This window comes from Strix aluco, chromosome 2 (genome assembly GCF_031877795.1).
Source record: "Strix aluco isolate bStrAlu1 chromosome 2, bStrAlu1.hap1, whole genome shotgun sequence".
NCBI classification, from domain to species: domain Eukaryota; kingdom Metazoa; phylum Chordata; class Aves; order Strigiformes; family Strigidae; genus Strix; species Strix aluco.
Window position 1 is genome coordinate 108,538,599 of NC_133932.1, and position 21,295 is coordinate 108,559,893.

Here is a 21,295-nt window from a genome sequence, read left to right on the forward strand (position 1 = left end):
ACTGAAAATTCTTTTTCAAATGCTGAACCCTACAGTAAACACTTTTTTTCAAGGCAACAGATACAATTTACCGCATTAACTAATACTGTAATTAACAGAATTAAGCATTTACTCTAATTCAACTGTTCACTCTGCTAGGAATACTAGTACCTTTCATAATAAAACTTCCTTGAGTATTTCTAGCTATTGAGCATAAAGCTTCATTATTTTGAAATTGGTTGTATTAATTCTTGCCAGGACTTTCATCCCAAGTGGGTATTGCTCAGCATTTTGTCTAGGTACACACTCTGGGCTTTTCTATGTGTATTAGTGGCTTAAAGCTCTTAACCTGGAGAATAAAGAGAGAATTGAATTTGTCATACTGAGAACTTGGTTCATTTTAAGAATGTTGATCTGTGTTTTGTCAGCTTTTGCTCTAGACTATTTAGCAGAGAATTAAAAAAACACTTATTCTGATTGCTATGCCAACTCCAGAAATACTGAAGACCTCTCCACTGCACAGGCTAATTCCTTTTAGCCCTTTCCTAAATAACTCTTCATTTTGTGCATCCAAAGTTGTAGCCATCTATTGGAAGTCATGTCTCTTGTAAGAACTCCTTATAAGCACACAATACTACTACTCACCCAGGCTGAGCCAAATGTGTATCACTAAGCATAAGAAAAGTCTTTGTCAAAATAGAAATAGTTAAGGATTTGAAATTGAGATGTGGTATCTCATCATCCTTAGTATTTTCACAGTTGACTGGAAGAAAAAAAAAATCCATTATCTACGTCATCTTGATTTCTGCCTCTCAAAAGTGATAGCTTTTTCTGCTATCAGAAAAGGAACTGTGGGACAGCCAGTTACCAAAGGAAGCTGAAAAGTGTGGGTTGGTTTAGAAATCTTCCTCTCCCCTCACAACTCTCTAGTGAATTAACCTCCAGAATTGAATGGGGACTGCTTTTAAACACACCCTTTGTTGCTGAAATGCTCAAGAACAAGTCTGTGTTCAGTCAGAGATCCTTGGAACAGGGAAAGAGAGCAGGAACATCCCAGATTTGAATTGCATTCCATGGCACTGCGAAGGTCAGCTATCAGTTAACAAAACAAGACTATCTTGATAATTCTGGAGAGCCTAGAGTTGTTTCCTGCAGGGAATCTTGGTTAAGTGTGATAGCTTGCCGGGATAAGAAAAGAAGCAGCGAACTGCACAGGGATTGTAGGCAGTGTTATCCAGGTGGATAAAACGACCACATTATAAAAATCTAACCTAGGAGAGAAGAGGAAGGAGAGAGATTAAGCTGTTCCTAAACTCAAACCAATAAAAATTTAAGTTTAACAACAGTCAACAGAAACAGAATTGCCAACCTCTTCAACCAGTAGATACAGAAAACTGTTGGCTATGGTGGGAGACAGGATTTAATTCTGGTGCATCCAACAGCAACACTCAACCACTGCCAAATTTTATAGGGAAAGAGTCAACTCAAGATAATTGGAATAGAGAGGCTGAGCAACAGAAATGAGAATTACAGATGATCTGAAGAGCCTAATTTTAGAGGCACAAATATTCCAAACCCTACTAAGGGCTGTCAGAGGCTCCAGGAGCAACAGTATTGTTTTGGTGTGCTGAGACAGTGAGGAAGCATGTATAAACTACAGGCGATGGAACAACTCTGACAGGTGATATAACAATAAAGACAGATCAAGCAAACGCATGATAAAGTAATTGTTGCTATAGGAAGAGCATGATCTATATAAATCTGCATGCCCCACTGTGCTAGCAGTAGAAGGCTAGAGGAGCTGTATGTATGTCCAACATTCAGTGTACCTTAAACTCTCAACATAGTATTATCCAAAAATTACTTCGATTTTTATTTAATCATAAAATTTGTTTAACAACGCCACAGGAAAAAAGCTGACTACTACAAAAACAGTTTAGAGAAAAAAAACAATCAACTATTCTTTGAGGCTTCTGAAATAAGCCTCAGAGATACAGTTATATTTATGATCCAAGGAAGATGCTAGAATTATCAGTTCACTTCACCTCAAAGACTATAGGTTCCAAGAGTAATCAAATGTTTCTCCTTTCTTTCCACTTAGTAAACATGTAGAAGGCTAAGTAAGTATAGTCAGTCTAAGGATGCTGTAAGGAACAGTTTCTACCTGGATTAACAACACAGGGTTTAAATCCTTAACAAGTCTCTCTACTCCAGTGACAAACTACCTCCCATTTCCACAGCCTCAGACAAGACTACAGTATCTCTGAAGGAAATATATCTGAAGAGCAGAGACATATCGTTATGGCGCATACCTGGATCTCAAAACTATTTTTAAGACAAGATTTTGAGTTGATGCAGAACAATGAATTTCAGCTGTTTCCAAAAGCTTAATTCACAGTAATATGCAGTTCCATCAGCTTTTCAAATTAGCAGTATGCTCACACCTGAACTTTGGAACCTGAATGATCTTCTCAAAGACAAAATCTGAGGTAAAAAGGTAAGCTTGTAGAAACAACATACATCAGGAAGTTTATGTGTTTCTGTTTTTTTCTAGGGATTTACTTGCAATGCAAAGCATTGTGCTGCAAGTTTCAAAGAACTGCATAGTTGTCAAGCACTTACGTCTGGCAGTACACGGTGCAGTTTTATAAGATTAATACAATTCAGTTACCTACCTTGAAGCTTCTTTAATAACATTTTGCAAAAATATCAGTCGGGTTTGTAAGCTCCCTTGTACATGCTTCAGTAAAAAGAAGATTCTTTCATATTCTTAAAGATACAAAGAGCAAAATCAGTTACTTAGGAAATGCCTATACAGGTATCTGTTGTTATAGATCTGAGTGAAATGCAACAAATTTCACTCAGCTTTTGTAAGCTTTTAGGATATATCTCCTATCAACCAGGACTGTAGCAGTGACATACTGTTTAATGAATGCTAACATTAAAAAACACAGGATACTGCAGTTTAGGAGATTACTGGAACACCAAACAAGTTATTTTTAATACTGATAATACACAAAACATGACTTTCATGAACACTGATAGGTGTAACAATGTTTTAATCACTCATCCAGGAAGTTTATGGCAGAGGTTTTAAACCAAATCTTTTCAGCTTTAAATTTATGTTGGTTCAGTCTCATGGTTCAGTATGTCTCTAAAACAGTGATCTAATATGAATTCTTTGTCTAGCCCTCATGCCAATCATTTGAAAGACAGATTTGGTATACTTACTCCGTCCTGGTTTTCGGATCTCCTTCATGATTTGTGCTCTTAGCTCTATATTAATCTCTCTGGAACTTCTGCAATGCACTGGTTTTTTCCCTTTGCTGGGTGAAGACATTGGCAAGTCCTCTTCAGTACTTTGTTCTTTACTACCTGCTTCCTCATGATTCTCCAGAAATCCATCCACATTCAAGTTATTCCCTAAATGTTCATGGCCTACATCCTCTGTATGAGCTGCTGGTCGATCCAATGAATTGAACGAAGAAGAGGACATTGAAAACTCTGAATCCACAGAATTTGGGAAAATGTCTGATGAAAGTGGGTCTGTAACATGATTCTCAACCACATCATCCATTGTAACCTCATTATTCGTTTCTGATGCTGAAAAAACAAAGATTACACTTGCCAGACTCACATTCTTTATCATCTGATAGAAGTCAATGAGTGAGTTCAGTATTAAACTCTTGTAAAGCTATGCTCCAGCTTGTATAGTCTAATGTACATGACAGTCATAAGAAAACGTGTTTGTGGGTTGTAACACTGAGCACGTTACTATATTTCCTGACTTGCTCAAAAAAAAAAAAATCACAGGTATATTCTTTATGTGAAAAGGGCAATTGCTATATGGACTACCAACAAAAGAAAAAGCACCTGTAAAATGTGCTTTTATGCCACGCTTGTCTTTCCCCATTGAACTAAACTGAATTTACTTTAGTGCTGAACAGTGAGCACAACTGTTACACAGCACCTCAGCTCCACACTAAGGGAAGCGAATTCACTGCACTACAGCAAAATGCAAATTAACCTATTCTGATATTTTTGGAGCATTTGAATTCCCAGGCAAAGGAAGAACACCCTTCTGCCTGTTTACACTGTCTCCTCATCGAATACAGGAAATATATTGTTTATACTGGGAAGTTCACATGAAAGACTTCTGTCTGAAGGACTATATTAACTCTTTCAGTAATTAACCCCAGATGCACACTTAAATACTTCATTTTCAAAAATGAGGGATGAAATTGCCATATTTGGGAAATCAGCCAACAATATTTCTACATAAACAAATTTTTTGCATAAATTAAAAAACAAACTCTAAAGATGAAGATTCACTTACTTTTGTGAATAGGAATAGGTTTAACAAGGTCAGGCTGTGCTTGTGTGATTGGTGTTGGTGGCCCTTTTCCTCCAATGTGATTATTCACAACTGGAGGAGTTTGTGGTCGACCTCTGAGCAGGGGGGACATACAACGTCGTCTTTTCGGAATCCCTTGCATATTTGGTTCTCCAGGTCTTTTATGTTTATTCTGAGGTCCTGATACAAATTCATCTGCTTCATCTATCATCATTCCCTGAAATTAATTTAATGGGGAGAATTCTTAAACTTCACGTCAAAAACACATAATATAAAATGCAATGAATGCTTTGATGTTATGATGATGATTACCATGTAAAAGGCAACTATGTACAACATGCCATTATGTACTGAATTCTCAAATGTCGACCAATTCCTTTCTAGACTACATCAATGTGCTTAAGGCCCTTACCCAACAGTCTGCCAAGTAAGACAACTGACTGGCTGTCAACCTTCCTTTTCAGTAACTACAAAATGACTCAAACATTTAAAAGAAGAGCTCTAAATTATATTGGTAATTTGGTAAAGTCCAAGACAGATTTGGACAAAAGGGAGCATACGTGCTCTCAAAGTTACAGGAAGCTTTTTCTGGGGGAAGTTTAGTAAAGGAAACATGATTAGGTATTAGCTATACTACAGTGACAAATGTATTTCATTTGTAATACAATTCAGAGGCATAATACTGGTTTTCCAATAAAGACTGCCCTCCATAGGATACTATTGATGGAAAAGCATCTGAGACACTTTCTTGTAAGCAGTACTTTTCTGAATACTTGAAAGTGTTTCTCCAATACATTGCTCTTCGAACAGTCTGATCAGCAGCGCGCACACTGAAAACAGCACATTTTTAAAAAAAGCTTTACAAAGAAGTCACCTTTTTGTCCAATTTGAATGGATTGCCAAATGTATGAAGCCTTCGTGGTTGATCAGGATCAAGCTCTCGGAGTGGAGAAGGTATTTGTTTTAGATACTCCTGATAGTTTCCCATTTGTGCTATAGGTACGCTGTGAACTTGATCTATCATAACAGAAAGGTTTATTAGTATATGATAGTGCTCACCTTATGAGAATTTACTCTACATCCACTTCACACTTCCAGTTTTCAGTCTTTTATCAAATGCATTAACAAAACAGATGTGCAAAACTCACCATTATTCTTGCCTAACTGGTATTTATAACATTGTGTTTTGAGTGCAGGTAACTTAAGTGAATCAGTACATGGCTTGTGTATTTATCATTATGACAGGGAAATAAGCAATAGTTCTCATGCATGGATGCTAGTTTTCCAATGTGTCCTGTAACTTTTCAACAGGGTAGATGGTTGAAAAAAAATGAGACTGGGAACAAATAACTAAAACATTACTACAAACAAAAGATGCAAAGTAGTAATGCCATGCTGCATACAGCTTTGACATAACTACCCAATTTTAGCCACACAAAATTTAATCATTGAGACTAGCATTTTCCCAAAGCAACAGTGATTTTTGATCACTGGAATCAATATGGACCTGATTCTAAACTTGTTATTGATTTAAAGTTGCCAAGCCTTTGATCAAACAAAACATACACTAGCAGAAATAGCAGGAAAAAAACCCATTAGTTTTTATGTGGTTTAATCCCCTCCCCAAAAAGCAACTTCTCTGCATTTCACATTACATTATCACTTGATCACATGTTAATCTGACCCAAGTAGTGGTAGGCCTAATGTAACATACACTCTCACTTGCGTTGCCTTTCTCGTTTTCTCCACTTATTTCATCATCTTCTGTTAGATGCCATAAAGCAGTGCCAGAAGACACAGTAGAAAGGTAAAGGAGTAAGTTAGCAGAATATTAAACTATTTGTTGCTGGCCTAAAGGGCAAAAGAATCACACTGGCAGCACCCAGTGAGCAAGTTTACTTTTCCACTGCTCATAATCCACTTCCATGGAGAGAGATCGTGATGTTCAGAATTGCCCTGTGATTTTTTTCTCAGATACATCACGAAAGCTGGGAAAAACAAAGAATCTTATGTAAGAGTCCAAGTCTCCTCACATGGACTAATGGACAGAGCAGTGAACATGCAGCCCTCTCTATCCTCACCTTTATCTTCCAATAAGATATTTAAGGAAAAAAAAAATCTAAGAAAACTGTACAGTTTAATGGCAGCATCAGACATCCACTAACTTTTCAAGAACTATGCTATTTGTAACAGCTTTAATTTTTTTAGTACCAATCATATCACAGCTAGACAAAAAATAAACTTATCTAACCTTCATCTTGTCCTTTGAGGAACTTGCGAGTACTCTTCAGTAAATTAGATCTCATTCGTGTTAACTGATCCAAAAGATTTCTTCTGGGTATGTCATAAGCATTTCTAAAAGTCTGAGGTTTCAAATCCTATGGTTCCAGTAAATAAAGTTCAAGTTAATACCATGTATGAAACAATATCTAGCATTTCAATGGAAGTATATTGAAAATAACAACATTACACACAGTGGTGCTTACCTTATTCAGCAAAGCTATTTGGAACCCAGCATACTCCTTCATATTGAGGTCTAGAGGTCTATGAGGAATTTCCCCAGTAATCCCCTGTAGCAGATGTTGAAAATCGTTCCTATGTGCCATAGACAGGTTGTGTGATCTGCTTCTGACCTTAATTCCAGTCTCTTGCGCTACCTTTTTGCCTACAGAGCCAATGACTCTATCGGACTCTATTTTGGCCTTAATTTGAAATAAATAAATAAATAAAATTGACAATATGCTCTTAAAAGGATTAGTCAGACTTATTCATTTTAAATTCCTACCTAGAAGATTCAACAATGTGCTAATACACTATGACGACCATAACCAGGATGAGTGCTTAAGGAGTGCTTAATACATAACCACTTAATGCTTACTACAGTTTTAAATATAGTGAACAGTTTGTGCCTAGGTCTTCTGCATATTTCTCCTCTGCTGCCCATCACGGTATCTAAGCACCAATATGCATGCAATGCTTTTATTTTCATAAATTGTCATAATTTGACTAGTAATTATCTGCAAATCTATCTGTACTCACATAGACTGTTTTCTATGATTACAGCTAAACACTAACTCTCAAAAGACCAATTCTCCCACAACTATAGTTGCAATCAGTCACCCAATGGTATCAACTTTTTAAAAGCCCAATACGAATGGTCGTAACATTAATAAATACTAAATATATGATAATACCCAATTCTGTTCAACTAGACAGACCTAACCCCCAATATTATATTAGATTTGTACCAAAATTAAACATGTTCATAAATGCCAGCTTTTCTGGCAGAATACAGTTGAACAAAGAGCCAAAAGTAATTTAGTAATACAGCTGCCAATGTTGTTTTTGCAGTTTCACCTAAATTTATAGACTACTCAAAATTTGACTATGTACTTATTAAGAATACTGCGTCTCTACTGGCAGTACCTTTCAGAAGTCAGAAAAGCCTGAAGTATGATTTGCAGTGCATGTCATTACATTTTAGGAGTCCAAGATGTCTAGGTTGAGAGATCAGTTCACAGAATACTAAGCAATGTGACTATGATTTAATAGGATATACTGTAAACTTCAAGAGGTTTGCTTCCTAAAATAATAATTTATATTAATGTTTTAAGAAAAAGCTGGTCCATAAAGACTCATTAGCTAAGTTACAAATAATTACACTACTGTTTCTTGACGTTTCAAGCCTACTGCATTATTTTATTATCTTGAACACGAAAGCTTAACATGCACTGTTTAACAAAATAGAAGTGGAGGTAGCAGGGCAGAAATTCTTTAGCTGGTGCAGGAGACTAGCCAAAAATACGGGCACTATTCTGAACACAGTCAACAATTCCAAAAGGTCACTTGCCATGTTTGTATCCTTATTTGAGATTCTGAATTATGTCAGTTTACTTTATAGTTACTGGACACTTTCAATTTCATTTCACAAGCCAAAGAAAGGACATGTTCTGATTGAGATGCACAAAGTACAAATCCCTATTTTCTGAAAAAATGCTAGAACATCTTTAATATCTAAAGTAAGACAACATGTTTTCTTTTGGACAAAAGTATGTTACTGTCTGTACAAGTAAAAATGCTCCTTAAATACAAAAAAAAAATCCCAATTTGTACCTCCATATCTATCTTTATAGTCCAGTCTATAAAGGTTATATTTAAATGTTAAGTTTTCCATCAATTCAGAAACCAAAATGCTTTTTTGCTAATTGCTTATGTGAAAGGTATTAATTTGACCTTTCTGCTCTTTTTTTCCTTCTAAGTCATTGAACTTGAGTATTTTAAGATTATCCTGATATTAGAATAAGTTTTTACTGCTCTTTTGCTTCAACATTACCTGCTGACTCAACTTTTTGAGATATGAAATGACACTGTAACTAAGTCCATATTCCACATTGTCAGCTATAAGGTTTGGTGCTCCCATCATTCTCACAGCTTTCTTCAAAGGCTGAAACATGGAACATATTGTATAGTCATATTTAACTTTATACATACTTCCACCTAACTGTATCCATTTCAAATAGAACCTGAGGTTCTCAAAGTTCGAAAAGAAAAAAAAGACTTTCAGGGCAGCATTTTTTTGTTGCTGTTTTAAAGCATTGTTCCATTCATACAGAATCAATTATTAACAGAGCTATCATTTATATGAGTCACGGCTGATGACATTTTCGTAACATTCAGGTCTCAAGCCTTCCACAGGACTCCAGTGAAAACAGTAAGTATCATTATGCAAAAAGTTTAGCTATTCTCTCTTAAATTAATACATATTCTACTTGAAATAGGGAATACACCCATAGTGGAAAGATAACTATAGTTACATAATAAAATAGAAATTTTAACACAGTAAGTCATCTTACCCCAAGATAATAAGGAGGCATTGTCTTCAAATAGCTTTCAAATGACTGTCGCCATTTCAGTGTAGGCTTTGCCTTGTGTACTTTAAACAAGTCATCTGATGGTTATAAAAAGAAAAGAGACAAAATGAAAGGCATGTCTAGACAGCATTGCACCTTTTTTCCAGTAAAAGAAACTGTCAAAGAAATGCCAATTCCTCAATGCTTAAACTAATGTATGTATTTTAACATATATACAACTAAATATAAGCACACACGCACGATTAATGCTGCAGCTAAAAGATGGAGCCTGGTAAATTATTTATCAAATTGAATTGATAAGTGGGACAACAGATTGGGAAAAATGGCTCCTAAAATAATGAAAGAAGTGAGACCAAAACATATCAGAAAGAATTATGATTAAGTAAATCATCTTACACATTGAGTCTGAGTCATGAGGGTCAGCCAATTGGTGACAAGGGAAACAAGTTACTGATGACAAATACATTGCTCAACATTCTACCTTTCTACAGGTGTGATTAATACTGGCATTAATTGAAGTAATCTATTTAGTTTAGATCAATTTTTCAATCGCCTATCACCGAAGAAAATGTTTATGAAGTAGTATTTACCTAGCAGTGGAAGGAGGACTGGATAATTGTAAGGCATCACAAATAAATTCACACAATTCAGCGCTGTACTAGCTTTCAAGTAACCAAAAGGATGACCAAGTTCACTGTATTTTGCACTATTGCTCACATATACCTGCAATAAAATACATTATATTGTATGTAAATCCAAAATATTGTGTTCTGTATAATCAAAAGTAGGATATAAAATTAAAGTCTATGAAAAACAGCATTCTATAAGTAACTTCAAATCAGCATGCATTCTACTTACCTGCCAGCAGGTCTGAGGGGATTTCCTTTCCAGGATAAACTGGGTCAGTGGTGAAGGTTCTAACTCGTATTTATCAAAAGGCAATTTGTCAATGACCATCGGTTCACAGTCAGTACAGGAAAATTTCACCACAGGATGAGATGTGCGAGGTGGCTAAACATAAGCATTCCACTGTTAATAAGTCTGCACAACAATTAAAATGCAGTTGTGCTATGACAACTAAAGTAATACAGGTTCTGTGAAAACAGACATATTTAAGGAGCCTATTCAGTACAGGATTCACATTTATTGTTAATGAGTCCTAAGCAATTAATTTAGGATGTTAGCACTGTCTTAAAATCTGAAGGAATCTTTAGTTTCTAAATAAATGTCAATTATTTTATCTGTAAGCCTAGAACACTATGCAAGTAAAACTTATTGCATATACACAGAAACTTTGCAAATGGAAGTCAATCCCAGTGGGGACAAAAAAATCTTCAATGGTACTCTAGGGCATGCCCATTTTTATTGTCCACAGAAGCAGGTGCTACACTTTTGCATTTGCTGAGTTCCTCCAGCACTTTTCCCTTCTTGGCAAATTTAACAGTTACAAAATTCAAACTGAATTATAATGACGAAGAGCAGCATGAGTTCAGAAAAAACAAACTTTAGAAGAACTCACATTTTAACTAGGCCTGTGCAAGATTATTTCAATTCAAGCAATTTAAGTGTTTCGATTTTAATCTTTTTATTAATAACAGGGAAAAGGCCTTTGTGCCTCACGTTTCAAGTATAAGTTAATAATAAATTTGAAATTTCTTTTGCTGAAAAGGAAAGAGGGTTTTTTGTGTGTGATGAAAATTGGAGCTGTACACCTTCCACTGAAGGGTAGAGGAACATAAGCTATTATACTTACCCTGAGCCTCCTCCAAGGCCACTAGAATCTGAGGAAGAGCTCAACTGGGAAGCCTCCTTCCATTTACTCTCTTTACAAGAAGGTAACTAATAAATACATAAAATGAACTAGGGAAACATAGGGTTTCTCCGACCTTCCTACCACCTCAACCTGAAAGTAATTTTTCTACATCTATAAGCTCTAGCCTCTTCCTTTTAGGATGAGCCACCCAAATGTTATCTGCCCACAGAGCTGGTCTTGCCTTGAGTGTCTCCACTCTGAGGAAGGTGTACTGTCCAAGTGCACACAAAACAGGAGGCCAAATCAACTGAAGGAACTGCATTTCTCTTCAAAGAAGATGCCTCCAATAAAGAGTTGTGGTGGAGTTTTTGCCCAAGCCATGAAGCAGTTATACTAGGAATAAAAAGGCTGCAAAAGAAGTTGAATGCTAAGACTTGAGAAGTCCAATAACCCTTGGCCGGACAGCAGAACTATTTTTACCTCAGAACAGTGGGAGCGGCCATTTACATATTGATCTGACAACATAATTATTAGCAGACTTTCATATACATTTAAGAAAGCCTTTATAGTATCATTACCTACAGTACACAAAACAGTTGTTGGGGTAGGACTGTTTGAGACAACTCTACTGTGAATCAGGTAACAGGGAGAAAAAGAAAGATATCTAACTACAGACTTAAGTAGACAAGAGTTACAACATATGCTAAGTTTTAACACTATATTTTCAGAACAGTAAGAAAATACAAGTCTTGAAACACTATCAGCAAACTGAGCTCCCCAACATTGCATAAGGAAGGCTCAATGTGGAATTTCAATTGATGTCAACAGGAATTTAGATGCACATGCAATAATCCAATGCTTTATGCAGTTATAAGAGTTATCATGCTACAACTGAGAAGAATAATTTTTTCTCATCTTCTTGCCATTTGGGTAAGTCAACCTCACGTTTTCAGCAGATTTAGTTCAACAACACTTGGCAAGATCTATTTTAGCAGTCTCAAGATCTGCGGTAGCAAACTGTACTGACTTCATACAGTGAATGGAGGCAAACATGCCATTGATAGTGATTACAAGGAGTACACAGTACAGTTTTCCTACAGACCAGCTTTTTACTATCCAGTACACAATGACATTTTGTTTTTTAAATGACTATAGAAGATTTACTTTTATTCATATATGTTAGCTTGCTTTGTAGAAGGGCATCCACGTCCTTCAATGAATGTGGCCACAGATGCCAGCAATATCAAACCTGTGAATATGACTAAAATTTCATACTTGTATCACTCCTCAACAACCTGTATTTCAAAGGACTTTATACATTTTTTAAAGGAGATAAAATTTATGAAAGGCTCAGCAAGTTTACTAGTCAGCACACTAGTTTCAGATCAAAAAACCCACAAAAATTCTAAAAAAGTCATCATGAAATGTAGGGAACAATTATACAACTGCATTATTTCTCCTTTAATGATTTTCAAAGATTAGCAAAAATACATTATACTACACTAATGATTAGTTCTCAGACCAAACAAAAGGCAGTGGCGTACATTTTTTTATGAAAAAGAATAAAATTAATTCTGTAGGTTGCATTTAAAACAACAAGGTGAGTTTCTCTACTTAGGATAAATTGAAGGTACAACTAAACTGAACAACAGCACATGAAATTACATTCACCTGCTAGAATGAAGAAAGAACTATCACAAGGATTCAGAATTGGGAAGATCATGCTATCTTCTATTAATACCATCTGCGAGGCAATAGAATTTAATAGTGTATCAAAGTGTGACTTTATTTCTGGCTTGATATTTTAGCAGAGTTCAAACAGAAACACCACCTGCACGTACCAGGTCGACAAATAAATCTGTTGCAGGCAGTTTCGTAATGCTTCAAAGTTACTAAAAAGCAACCCCCATAGTATTATTTGCTCATCAGTAATTTATCCGAGATAACTGCAACACAGGTTTACATGGGTCATTCCTTCTTGGTTCACACTGCTTTTACAGTAGCTACAATGAAGTAGATATCGCAAGATTTAAAAATCAGTGAATAGGAAATCCTGGAATATTCACACACACACAAACCCTTTGCTTTATCTAGCTTCAGTACGTACCAGCGTTGGAGAATTTTGATCTGGCCAAAAGGATTCAGGAACAGGCCAATGACCTATAGGAACCCCAGTTTTAGGGTTTGGTCTGACATAAATAAGTTTGTGACAGCTGTGCCAAGGTTGGGGCCCAAAGGGTCTAGATATATCCATCTGCCCATCTACAGAAGAAAAAGGCTTTATGAGTCAAAATACTGTTAAAACTAAAAATGAGTATTAAACAACTTCTGTGAAGAGTTTAAGAACTATACCCCCAGGGAAGCTCTTCCTGCAGTTAATATTATTTCTAAGAATAGCAGATAGTTGTCAGTAAGCATTTCTGCAAAAACCCAGAAACTATGAAAAACCAAATAAGCATTGAATGTTTACAGGATCAGAGCTGAGAAAGCCAATTCTGAAGCCCATCATAATAACCAGTTTCTTTCTCCTCCCTTTGTTATTACCAGATAACCTTCAAATCTTCATGCATTAAAAAAATTTGATACACATGACTAATACTGCTGGACTTTTTATTGCAGCAAAGCAGGATTGAAAAAATTTCACAAACACTTCCCAGTAACATCCTAAGAGGGACCTAGCTAAGCCATTTAGAATGAGGTTAAGGCTGCACAGTCACATTTGCTATTTTAACTCTTAGTACAGCCACTTTATTACATTAAACAAAAAAGGATAACCGTATAAACCCAGAGTATTACTATATCAAGCTATTTACATTTTTAGCTGGTTGAAAACTACAGCTTAAAATTCATGAACCCATTTAACTATGCTTGACATGAATCACTGCATTTAAGACTACCTGAGTAATATGGCCAAATGTAGATGTTTTACACAGTGTCCAGCAGCTATAGCCAGTATTTTGAAAAAGTACAACAGAATTTCAGATGTAGCAGGTCCTTTTTGTAATAATGTCTTTTAAAACTGCAACAGTTTTCCCTTTGTTTTGGCAACTATTACATTAAGTTCACTGAATTACATTGATAGTCATCCCCGCCATTTGATATCACAGTGTAAAAAATTTCAAGTACCATCAATTGGTGAGGGATCCGGTCCAGCTTTTTCAAAATTTATTACCACTCCACTTTGCACTTTTTGCACCAATGACTCAAGACACTGATTCAGCATTCTTGGAGAGCACACACAGTATGATCGACCTAGAACGAAACAGTCAAGGTTAAGACTGTTCAGTGTTTCTGCCCTTATTTTAACTTGATCATTCAATACTGTTCACCTGCCACACGCATTGATTTACGTATAGATCACTGATTTAAAGCTTCTACCAAACACTCCCCCTCTTTGTTTAAGCAGCAAGGCAGCCTAGTGAAGAAGTGACAGTGTTACATGCACCTCACTGGAAATGCTTGTGTTTTAGCCCCTTAATCACTTTAACTCAAATTCTTGGTTGCATTCATGGAAAATGGGCTCCCCCTTGTGACAGACACCAACACTTAACTGTCCACGAATTTCAGTCAAAGTACTGTTAGTATAGCCTACATTACAGTCAGAAAGCAGTGGAATCAAATCCTTTTATAAATCATGAAATTAATGCCTGATTTTGATCTGGAATATAAATTCTAAGAGATTAAGATCATGAGTTATGATGGAGAGAAAAGTATCAGTTTTGCAAAATTACTATGCATTCTGCATCGCATAAATTCATTTAAAGAAAACCACAACCCATTTCCTTCGCTTTTAGCTTCTTTAGATCAGAGTATGACAGGAATTTAGCAAAATCGTACTGCAGAACAGACTCAATTCTTACAATTTCTAATTGTGATACCAGTGTGCATTAGAAAAAAGTTAGTTTTCTGTTCTAAAAAACTGCTAAAGTAGATTCACGCTCTTCCAAGACAGGTTACATCAAATTGTCTGTAGCTTTAATGCAGTGTCTTTAGTTTTATTATATCAGAGTTCTGAGTTTTTACAAGTAACGTAAGAACTTAGAAATACTTATTCCACCACATATATATGATTAGTAGAGATAAATTGAATTCATTTTCATTTTTAAAAGACCTGTCAAAGGAAACCAGGGCACTCACCTCCTGTGACTTCACACATAGGTGTGATTGCGGAGTCATCCACCGGTACCCCTGTCATCTGCTCTGATTCTGGTGCTGTAACACCAGGCAAACGGAGAACCAAAGCAAATAACCTTTGATCCCATCGAAAGGGTTCCTTAGTCAACTCACTTCCAGGTAGAGGGGAATTGAGAGGTAAATGAAGCTGAAAAGGAATTTAAATCTGTGACTATACTGCATTGAACAAAAAAACCAATTTCAGGTTACATAGTTATGGTAATTCACTCTACATAAACACACTTATAACCTCTCCACAGATATTTATAATTTGATTCATTACAAGCAAGACACCCACCATTTAATCAACCCTTCAAAATATTTCAAGGCCACACGATGCACGAAGTTGAGAGTTACTAATCAAGTGAGTACAATCACTTGTTAAAATTGATCTAAACTTCAGAATCAATAAAATATTTTCTTTAGAATTTCAGCAGCAAGAACTGCTTTACTGCAGCATTCCTTTGTTTAAACAATTTTCTGCAGAACAGGCTCATTCTCAGCTCAGTCTTTTCCTTGATTCTTCAAGATAAAAAGGCACAACCTCATGAAAAGGTAAGGTTAATCTAAAACTCCTGCAGAAGAAATATAACTTGGGTAGAGTTAAAAAAAAAATCTAGCTGCTAGGATCGTCTCTTCCAAATAACTCAGTTTCAACAAGTGTGGTAGTTATAGAATGAGACAGCAGAGATTTTATACAACTGGGGTATATCCCACAACAAGACTTATGCCTGTGCTTTAAGTGAAAAGCAGAGATTAAGATTAAAATCAACACTGAAATGCAAAATGAGTTCTCACTTTTAGGTAATAGATAACAGTAGCCACAGCTACTCATGTAAGGAAGAATTGCTTGCCATGTGCCATTGTGTTGCCTCTGTCTGGGAAGAACTACACAAAAGTTTTAGTACAAAATATTGAAGATACCATCCAGGGACATACAATACATGAGAGTATTTCTTTTCACTTTAATTCCCAGAAGAGACAGTAAAGATATTCAAGTTTCAGACTTCAAACATGCTGCACTACAGATACAGAAATGGTCAGGATATTATTTATTAACCACGAACAGCAACAGCCAGAGAGACTAACAGAACATCTAAATTTCCCAGAGTTGCTGGCAGTTTTATAACTAGTTAACTGAAACAAGAAAAAAAAAACCACAACAATGCATTATCTTCTAAGGGATGCATAACCCCTTCAGAAGACTCTAGCCTCTCTTTTTGCATCCAGATATCTCACACAGATTAGTGGGAAAAAGAAAGCTTATTAAAACATTCAACCACAGGAGCCCTGAACAGATAGACTAGACTTATAACAAGTAATTACAAGTTTCAGAAAAATTTGATAGATCCTTGGCTGATACCACTGATACCAATACAAGCAAAATTCTCATTTCACCTGGAGTTCTGCAGCCACAAAGGGGAAAAAAAAATCCCCAAAGCAATGACTGAAGTGGTGCAAACAATTCCATTACCTAGCCAAATACAAGGGTTAAGCTGAGAAGCTGAAGCAAACTCAACACTTCCTCAAACACTTTCCTTCTCATGCAACATTCAAAAAAATCCCAATTCTCAATCTCAACTCAGTGTTCGCAAAGGAAACTGCTAGTCTGTTCCAAAATTTGATGCAAGTCCACACAAACATTCATTACACACTGCCTTCATTTTTAGTTCACAGTAGTTAAGGAGTCTGCAACAAGCCGCTGAAAGAGTTTTCTTGTTTGCTTATTTTTAAGAGATTAACTTGAAAGCATTAAACCTAATTTCCAAACTGGAAACCTCAGCTACTTCATTTACATAATGGCAAGCATCTCATACTGGAAAAAATACATGTCTACATGTTTGGAGCATAATCAATTTATTGATACAATTTCAAAACCAGGAACAAACCTGACAAACCCATTTTCATAACACGTACGCAAGAATCAGAACACTTTGGACTTTTTAGTGGATCTGATGCTTCCCCCCAAATTTCTGCTTTTGCTGATGCAAGCAGAGAGCACATGTAAGAGCACTATTTTCCAAAAACGTTTCACGTGAGATTGGTCAAAGGACACTCAGCTATGTACCTGGTTTATTACTGATTCACATGCATGTCTTTCCCCTTTTCACACAAAGGGCCAGCAATGCCTGCCTGGCAAAGGAAACGCAGTTAAAAGAATAGCCGCATTCTTAGTAAACAGCCTAGAACCTTGACTGTAAGAGGACTCTGCTGCAACCACTACACCATCTTCACTTGGAGCTATTATTAAGGAACACCATTGACCACACTTTCCTACTTCGATCTGACTGAACAGAAGACTTACTAGCTCTGAAGAGTACATTTCTGCAGTACAGACCTACAGCACTGTTCTTCACATATATAAATATATTAAAAAATATATATAAGTATCCCATTGGACCCCTCACTGACACTGTCCTGAGCTCAGTTTATCTCAAACTACAAAACCTTTCTTTGGCTCAGCTGATTATATTGAGAGAACCCCCAAACCAAACAGTACTTAGGAGTAGGATATTGCATTATGTACATATTACTATCAGAAAAATTTTCAAACTGTAAGATGACATGCAAAGCTATCAGCATCAAATCAAATGTCTTCACTTTCTTTCCCACAGTTTCATTCCAGTTAAATTTAACATCCACGTTACCAGAGAATTTATAGATTCAAACCAGGCCTCATTCTCCACAGACATTAGTAACTTGGTCTTCTCACCTCCAGTTACTTTTTTTTTTAAACTGGTATTGTATTACCATAGCAACTGCATACCTAGCAGAAAATAAGATGAGCCTAGAAATGTACATCTTGCTTTTCATTTCTCTTTCCCCACACATATTTCAATATGAAGGCATGCACATCTTTTCCTTTGTCCTTCATATTGGTTGTTGAGACAATGATAGACGGAACAATTTAAAGTGAGGGTATTTACTAATGGTCTTCAACACGTTGTCTGTATATAATCACACACAAGTGTCCTCCCAGCTTAGTACTAAAAACCAGCTGTTTTGTCTCAACACTAGTTTGTAGGAGCACACACAAACCCTACCATTCCTAAATGCCATCATGCCACAATAAGGTAGCAGTGTGTGCCTTATGCCCCTCTTCCCTGTCCTTAAATCCACTAAAATGTTCAAGAACCGAGACGGGTTGGAGGACAACCGTTTACTGACGAGATCTTAAAGAACCCTGCTATTGATAAGCAGGTCTTTTGTTTATTTGGAGTCCTTCTTTCTACACACATTTATGCAATCATAAGAAGCAGCAGAGTCTGAAATCCTCAAAAAACATCAGAGGATCCTAGAGACCCTAGGTTGAATAAAAGCTAAGTAAGCATTAGAGAACTCTGAAATGGCACTGTAGTTGGTGAAAGCAATGCTCTGCTGGCAATGACTGCATGTACAGGCTCATATGTTACAATGGGCAGCACTAGCACTGCTTAAGCTTTAGAACCCAGGTAATTACAGGCAGTTCCATCTTGGGAAATCTCATAAAAGGTTGTTACCTTTGATTAGGCACTCAAAAATATCCATAAAGAGACAGTAAACTTCTCTCTCTTTCTGTATCTAGAAAAATCTTTTAAAAACAATAATCTGCAAGTAATCTTCCTTGCAGGTTTTTCTGGTATCCATAAGAAGATAAAACACATCTAACATTCCAAGCAAATACATCATTTCATCCTCAGAGGACTGAAGGACTAAGGACAGGCAACAAGAATCAAACCCAGCTGAGAAAACTAGCCCTTGGTAGACCAAGAAACTCCAAGTGGAGTTAACAGCAGCATTATGTTTTCCTCTCTTTTTCCATCCAATTGTATGCAGTTATAACACAGAGATAGAAAGCCACAAATTGTTCTTCCATAGGAAATAACTTAAGACCACAGAGAGACACCAGGTCAACGGATACACCCTGTCAACAGCATGATATACTTGGCCCTTCTGATGCTAGCGTTAACCATGAACTATCAGCACACTGAGCTGACAGTTACACAGAATTCACACACCAAGAGCTCTGGGGCTCAGTGCCAAATGCTGTGATCCTGACAGCTGCTGCCAACAGGAATAACGTGGATGAGGAAGGACGGGAACATACACCTAATGAGATGTGTCACATACTTCTTGAAGAATTTCTTTAGAAATAAAGATTTTTAGCTGGAGGAACTATGATTAAAAATATTATGGACCATTTACAGTTCCTGACTGGTCTTGAAAGTAAGCAGGACCCTGCTACTTGTTACAGTTATTACAGCAGGGATGAAAGACGACCAAGCCTTGGAAGGATCAATGTGACAATGCCACACAATTCTGGGATAACAAGTCAAGAAAATCACTGATTCCTCCTGTAAGAGTCTCTCACAACTGGAAAAAAAATCAGAAGAATGGCAACATACAGAAGTCAAGCAGCATTGCTCATGCTTTTTATTTGCATAATCATTCATCAGAATGTATCAATAGGTCAATAACCCAGTTTCAGTCTTGCAAACAGGAGTTTGATGCTTCCTCTTAAAACAGAGGGTATGTAGAAGGAAGACAAGGGAACATAGCTCAGCAGCTGCAAAATTGAAGAAGTATGACATTCTATTTCATAATATAAAAAGGAATAAGATAAATCCCCTCAAGCAATTAAACACTTGTTAAAGGAAATATCAGGAAAGGGCTAAGACCAAATTTGAAGGATCAGGCCAGAAGTGAAAGCCACTCCAAGAGGAATCCATAGCATGAGACCAATGATTAATGATGGTATTCCAACAGTATGATCCCATCCCTTCCTCAAGTTATGTCTGGGACAAGTGAATCCAGGGAAGAATCTGGTCAACATGCCATGCTGAACGTAGAACTGACACTGGCACTCTTCAGTACATCAGCACTGGTGCATTAAAAGTCAGTGCCAAAAGGGACAGGGCTGAAAATCCCACTAACTTGTGCTGGTGGAGATGGAAACTTCATAGACTGTGTCATTTCTGTCTTCAGTCTGAGGAACCACATCCGTCAGAGACAAAGTAGTGCTGAATGGGTAAGGCTCTTTATCTGCAAAACCCATATTAAATTCCACAAAGGAACGAGACATCTGAAGAATTCAGCAAGAGTTCTGAAACAGGTTTTAAGCTCGACTGCTTCACACTAGGGCAAATGACAGTGTTCCCATAGTGATAAAGCTGATTTCATTGGTAAGAATGCAAATGTTCATCTGAATGACAAAGCTTTGAGAAAACTTGCCTCCAGGTTCCATGCTGGCTTCACAGGCTTTCCAAAAACAACGTTCTGTCGGATCTCTTGTACATAAGTTTTAAAAGAACTAAAAATGTACTGCCTTAGTCCATAAGAACTTTACATGGTAAGTAAAAACACTGTTGTCATAGCCAGTGGGATATGATCACTTCCAATACAAACTCTGAAAAGCCTCTCCAAAGTCAAAACCAAAGAACAGAAGAGACATTTGAAAGTGACAGAAAAGCTTTGTTATTGAACAGAAGAGCAACAACGGACTTCCGTATCTCCTGGGTGGTGTTACTGTATTAATTCTGCTTCATTTCTATATGTCCAACTTGAGAGGTAACTGTAAAGGACGCTCAAGCTGCACTAAGAAAAATTCTCCTCAATAGGACACACATTGACAAAAGCAAAAGATCATCCCTGAAAGACAGAAGCACCCTTGGATGCTTTGTTCCCCTGCTCTTTGATAGCATTAAGGATGTTCCTACCAGTACAGCTATGGCAAAAGGGGGGGGGGGGGGGGGCGCGGAAATCACACTGCTGGGTATGAAATATATACCCTGTAAATACATGTGGAAGACCACTCTAAGAAACTTGCATTTTGTCTTGCAGGAAGTAAGAGCTGTGGTCACTTTCACTTCTTCCAAAAGACAATGCATTTAAATTTGCTCATTTACCAAGAAATCATTAGTTCACTATCATTAGTAGAGCAGATTCTGCATCTCTAGAACTTAGTTTAACAATCGTCAAATCATGTAGGTGTCAAAGTTGGCCCAATGACATGATCATGACACTAAAACTCTGGGTGTAGCACACACTTATCAGCCAGCACTGCTCATGAGCCAAGTCTAAATTTAGTAGATTGAAGCAGCCACCAGAAAACCCATTTTCTCAACATAAGTTACAACAATTTAAAGATGTGAATGCGTGACCAAATGGTTGCCTGACTGTAAGAAA

The 21,295-nt window shown here is 36.8% G+C and overlaps 1 protein-coding gene across 3 annotated transcripts in view; it reads right to left on the reverse strand.

Annotated features, from left to right (window-relative positions):
* The window catches only part of INTS6 (integrator complex subunit 6), a 45,968-nt gene that overhangs the window by 2,019 nt on the left and 22,654 nt on the right, over positions 1-21,295 (reverse strand). Inside the window, exons 5-17 of one of the 3 annotated variants that reach the window (XM_074815756.1) lie at positions 15,095-15,278; positions 14,084-14,209; positions 13,065-13,219; positions 10,063-10,215; positions 9,795-9,927; positions 9,187-9,281; positions 8,667-8,777; positions 6,820-6,903; positions 6,585-6,711; positions 5,208-5,350; positions 4,316-4,550; positions 3,211-3,582; positions 2,655-2,748 (exon numbers count right to left, since the gene is read on the reverse strand). In XM_074815756.1, coding sequence (XP_074671857.1) covers positions 2,655-2,748; positions 3,211-3,582; positions 4,316-4,550; positions 5,208-5,350; positions 6,585-6,711; positions 6,820-6,903; positions 8,667-8,777; positions 9,187-9,281; positions 9,795-9,927; positions 10,063-10,215; positions 13,065-13,219; positions 14,084-14,209; positions 15,095-15,278 — 2,012 coding nt within the window. Of the gene's footprint in view, positions 1-2,654; positions 2,749-3,210; positions 3,583-4,315; positions 4,551-5,207; positions 5,351-6,584; positions 6,712-6,819; positions 7,036-8,666; positions 8,778-9,186; positions 9,282-9,794; positions 9,928-10,062; positions 10,216-13,064; positions 13,220-14,083; positions 14,210-15,094; positions 15,279-21,295 lie in introns of all 3 variants that reach the window. The other 2 variants (XM_074815754.1, XM_074815757.1) reach the window with 2 other exon arrangements.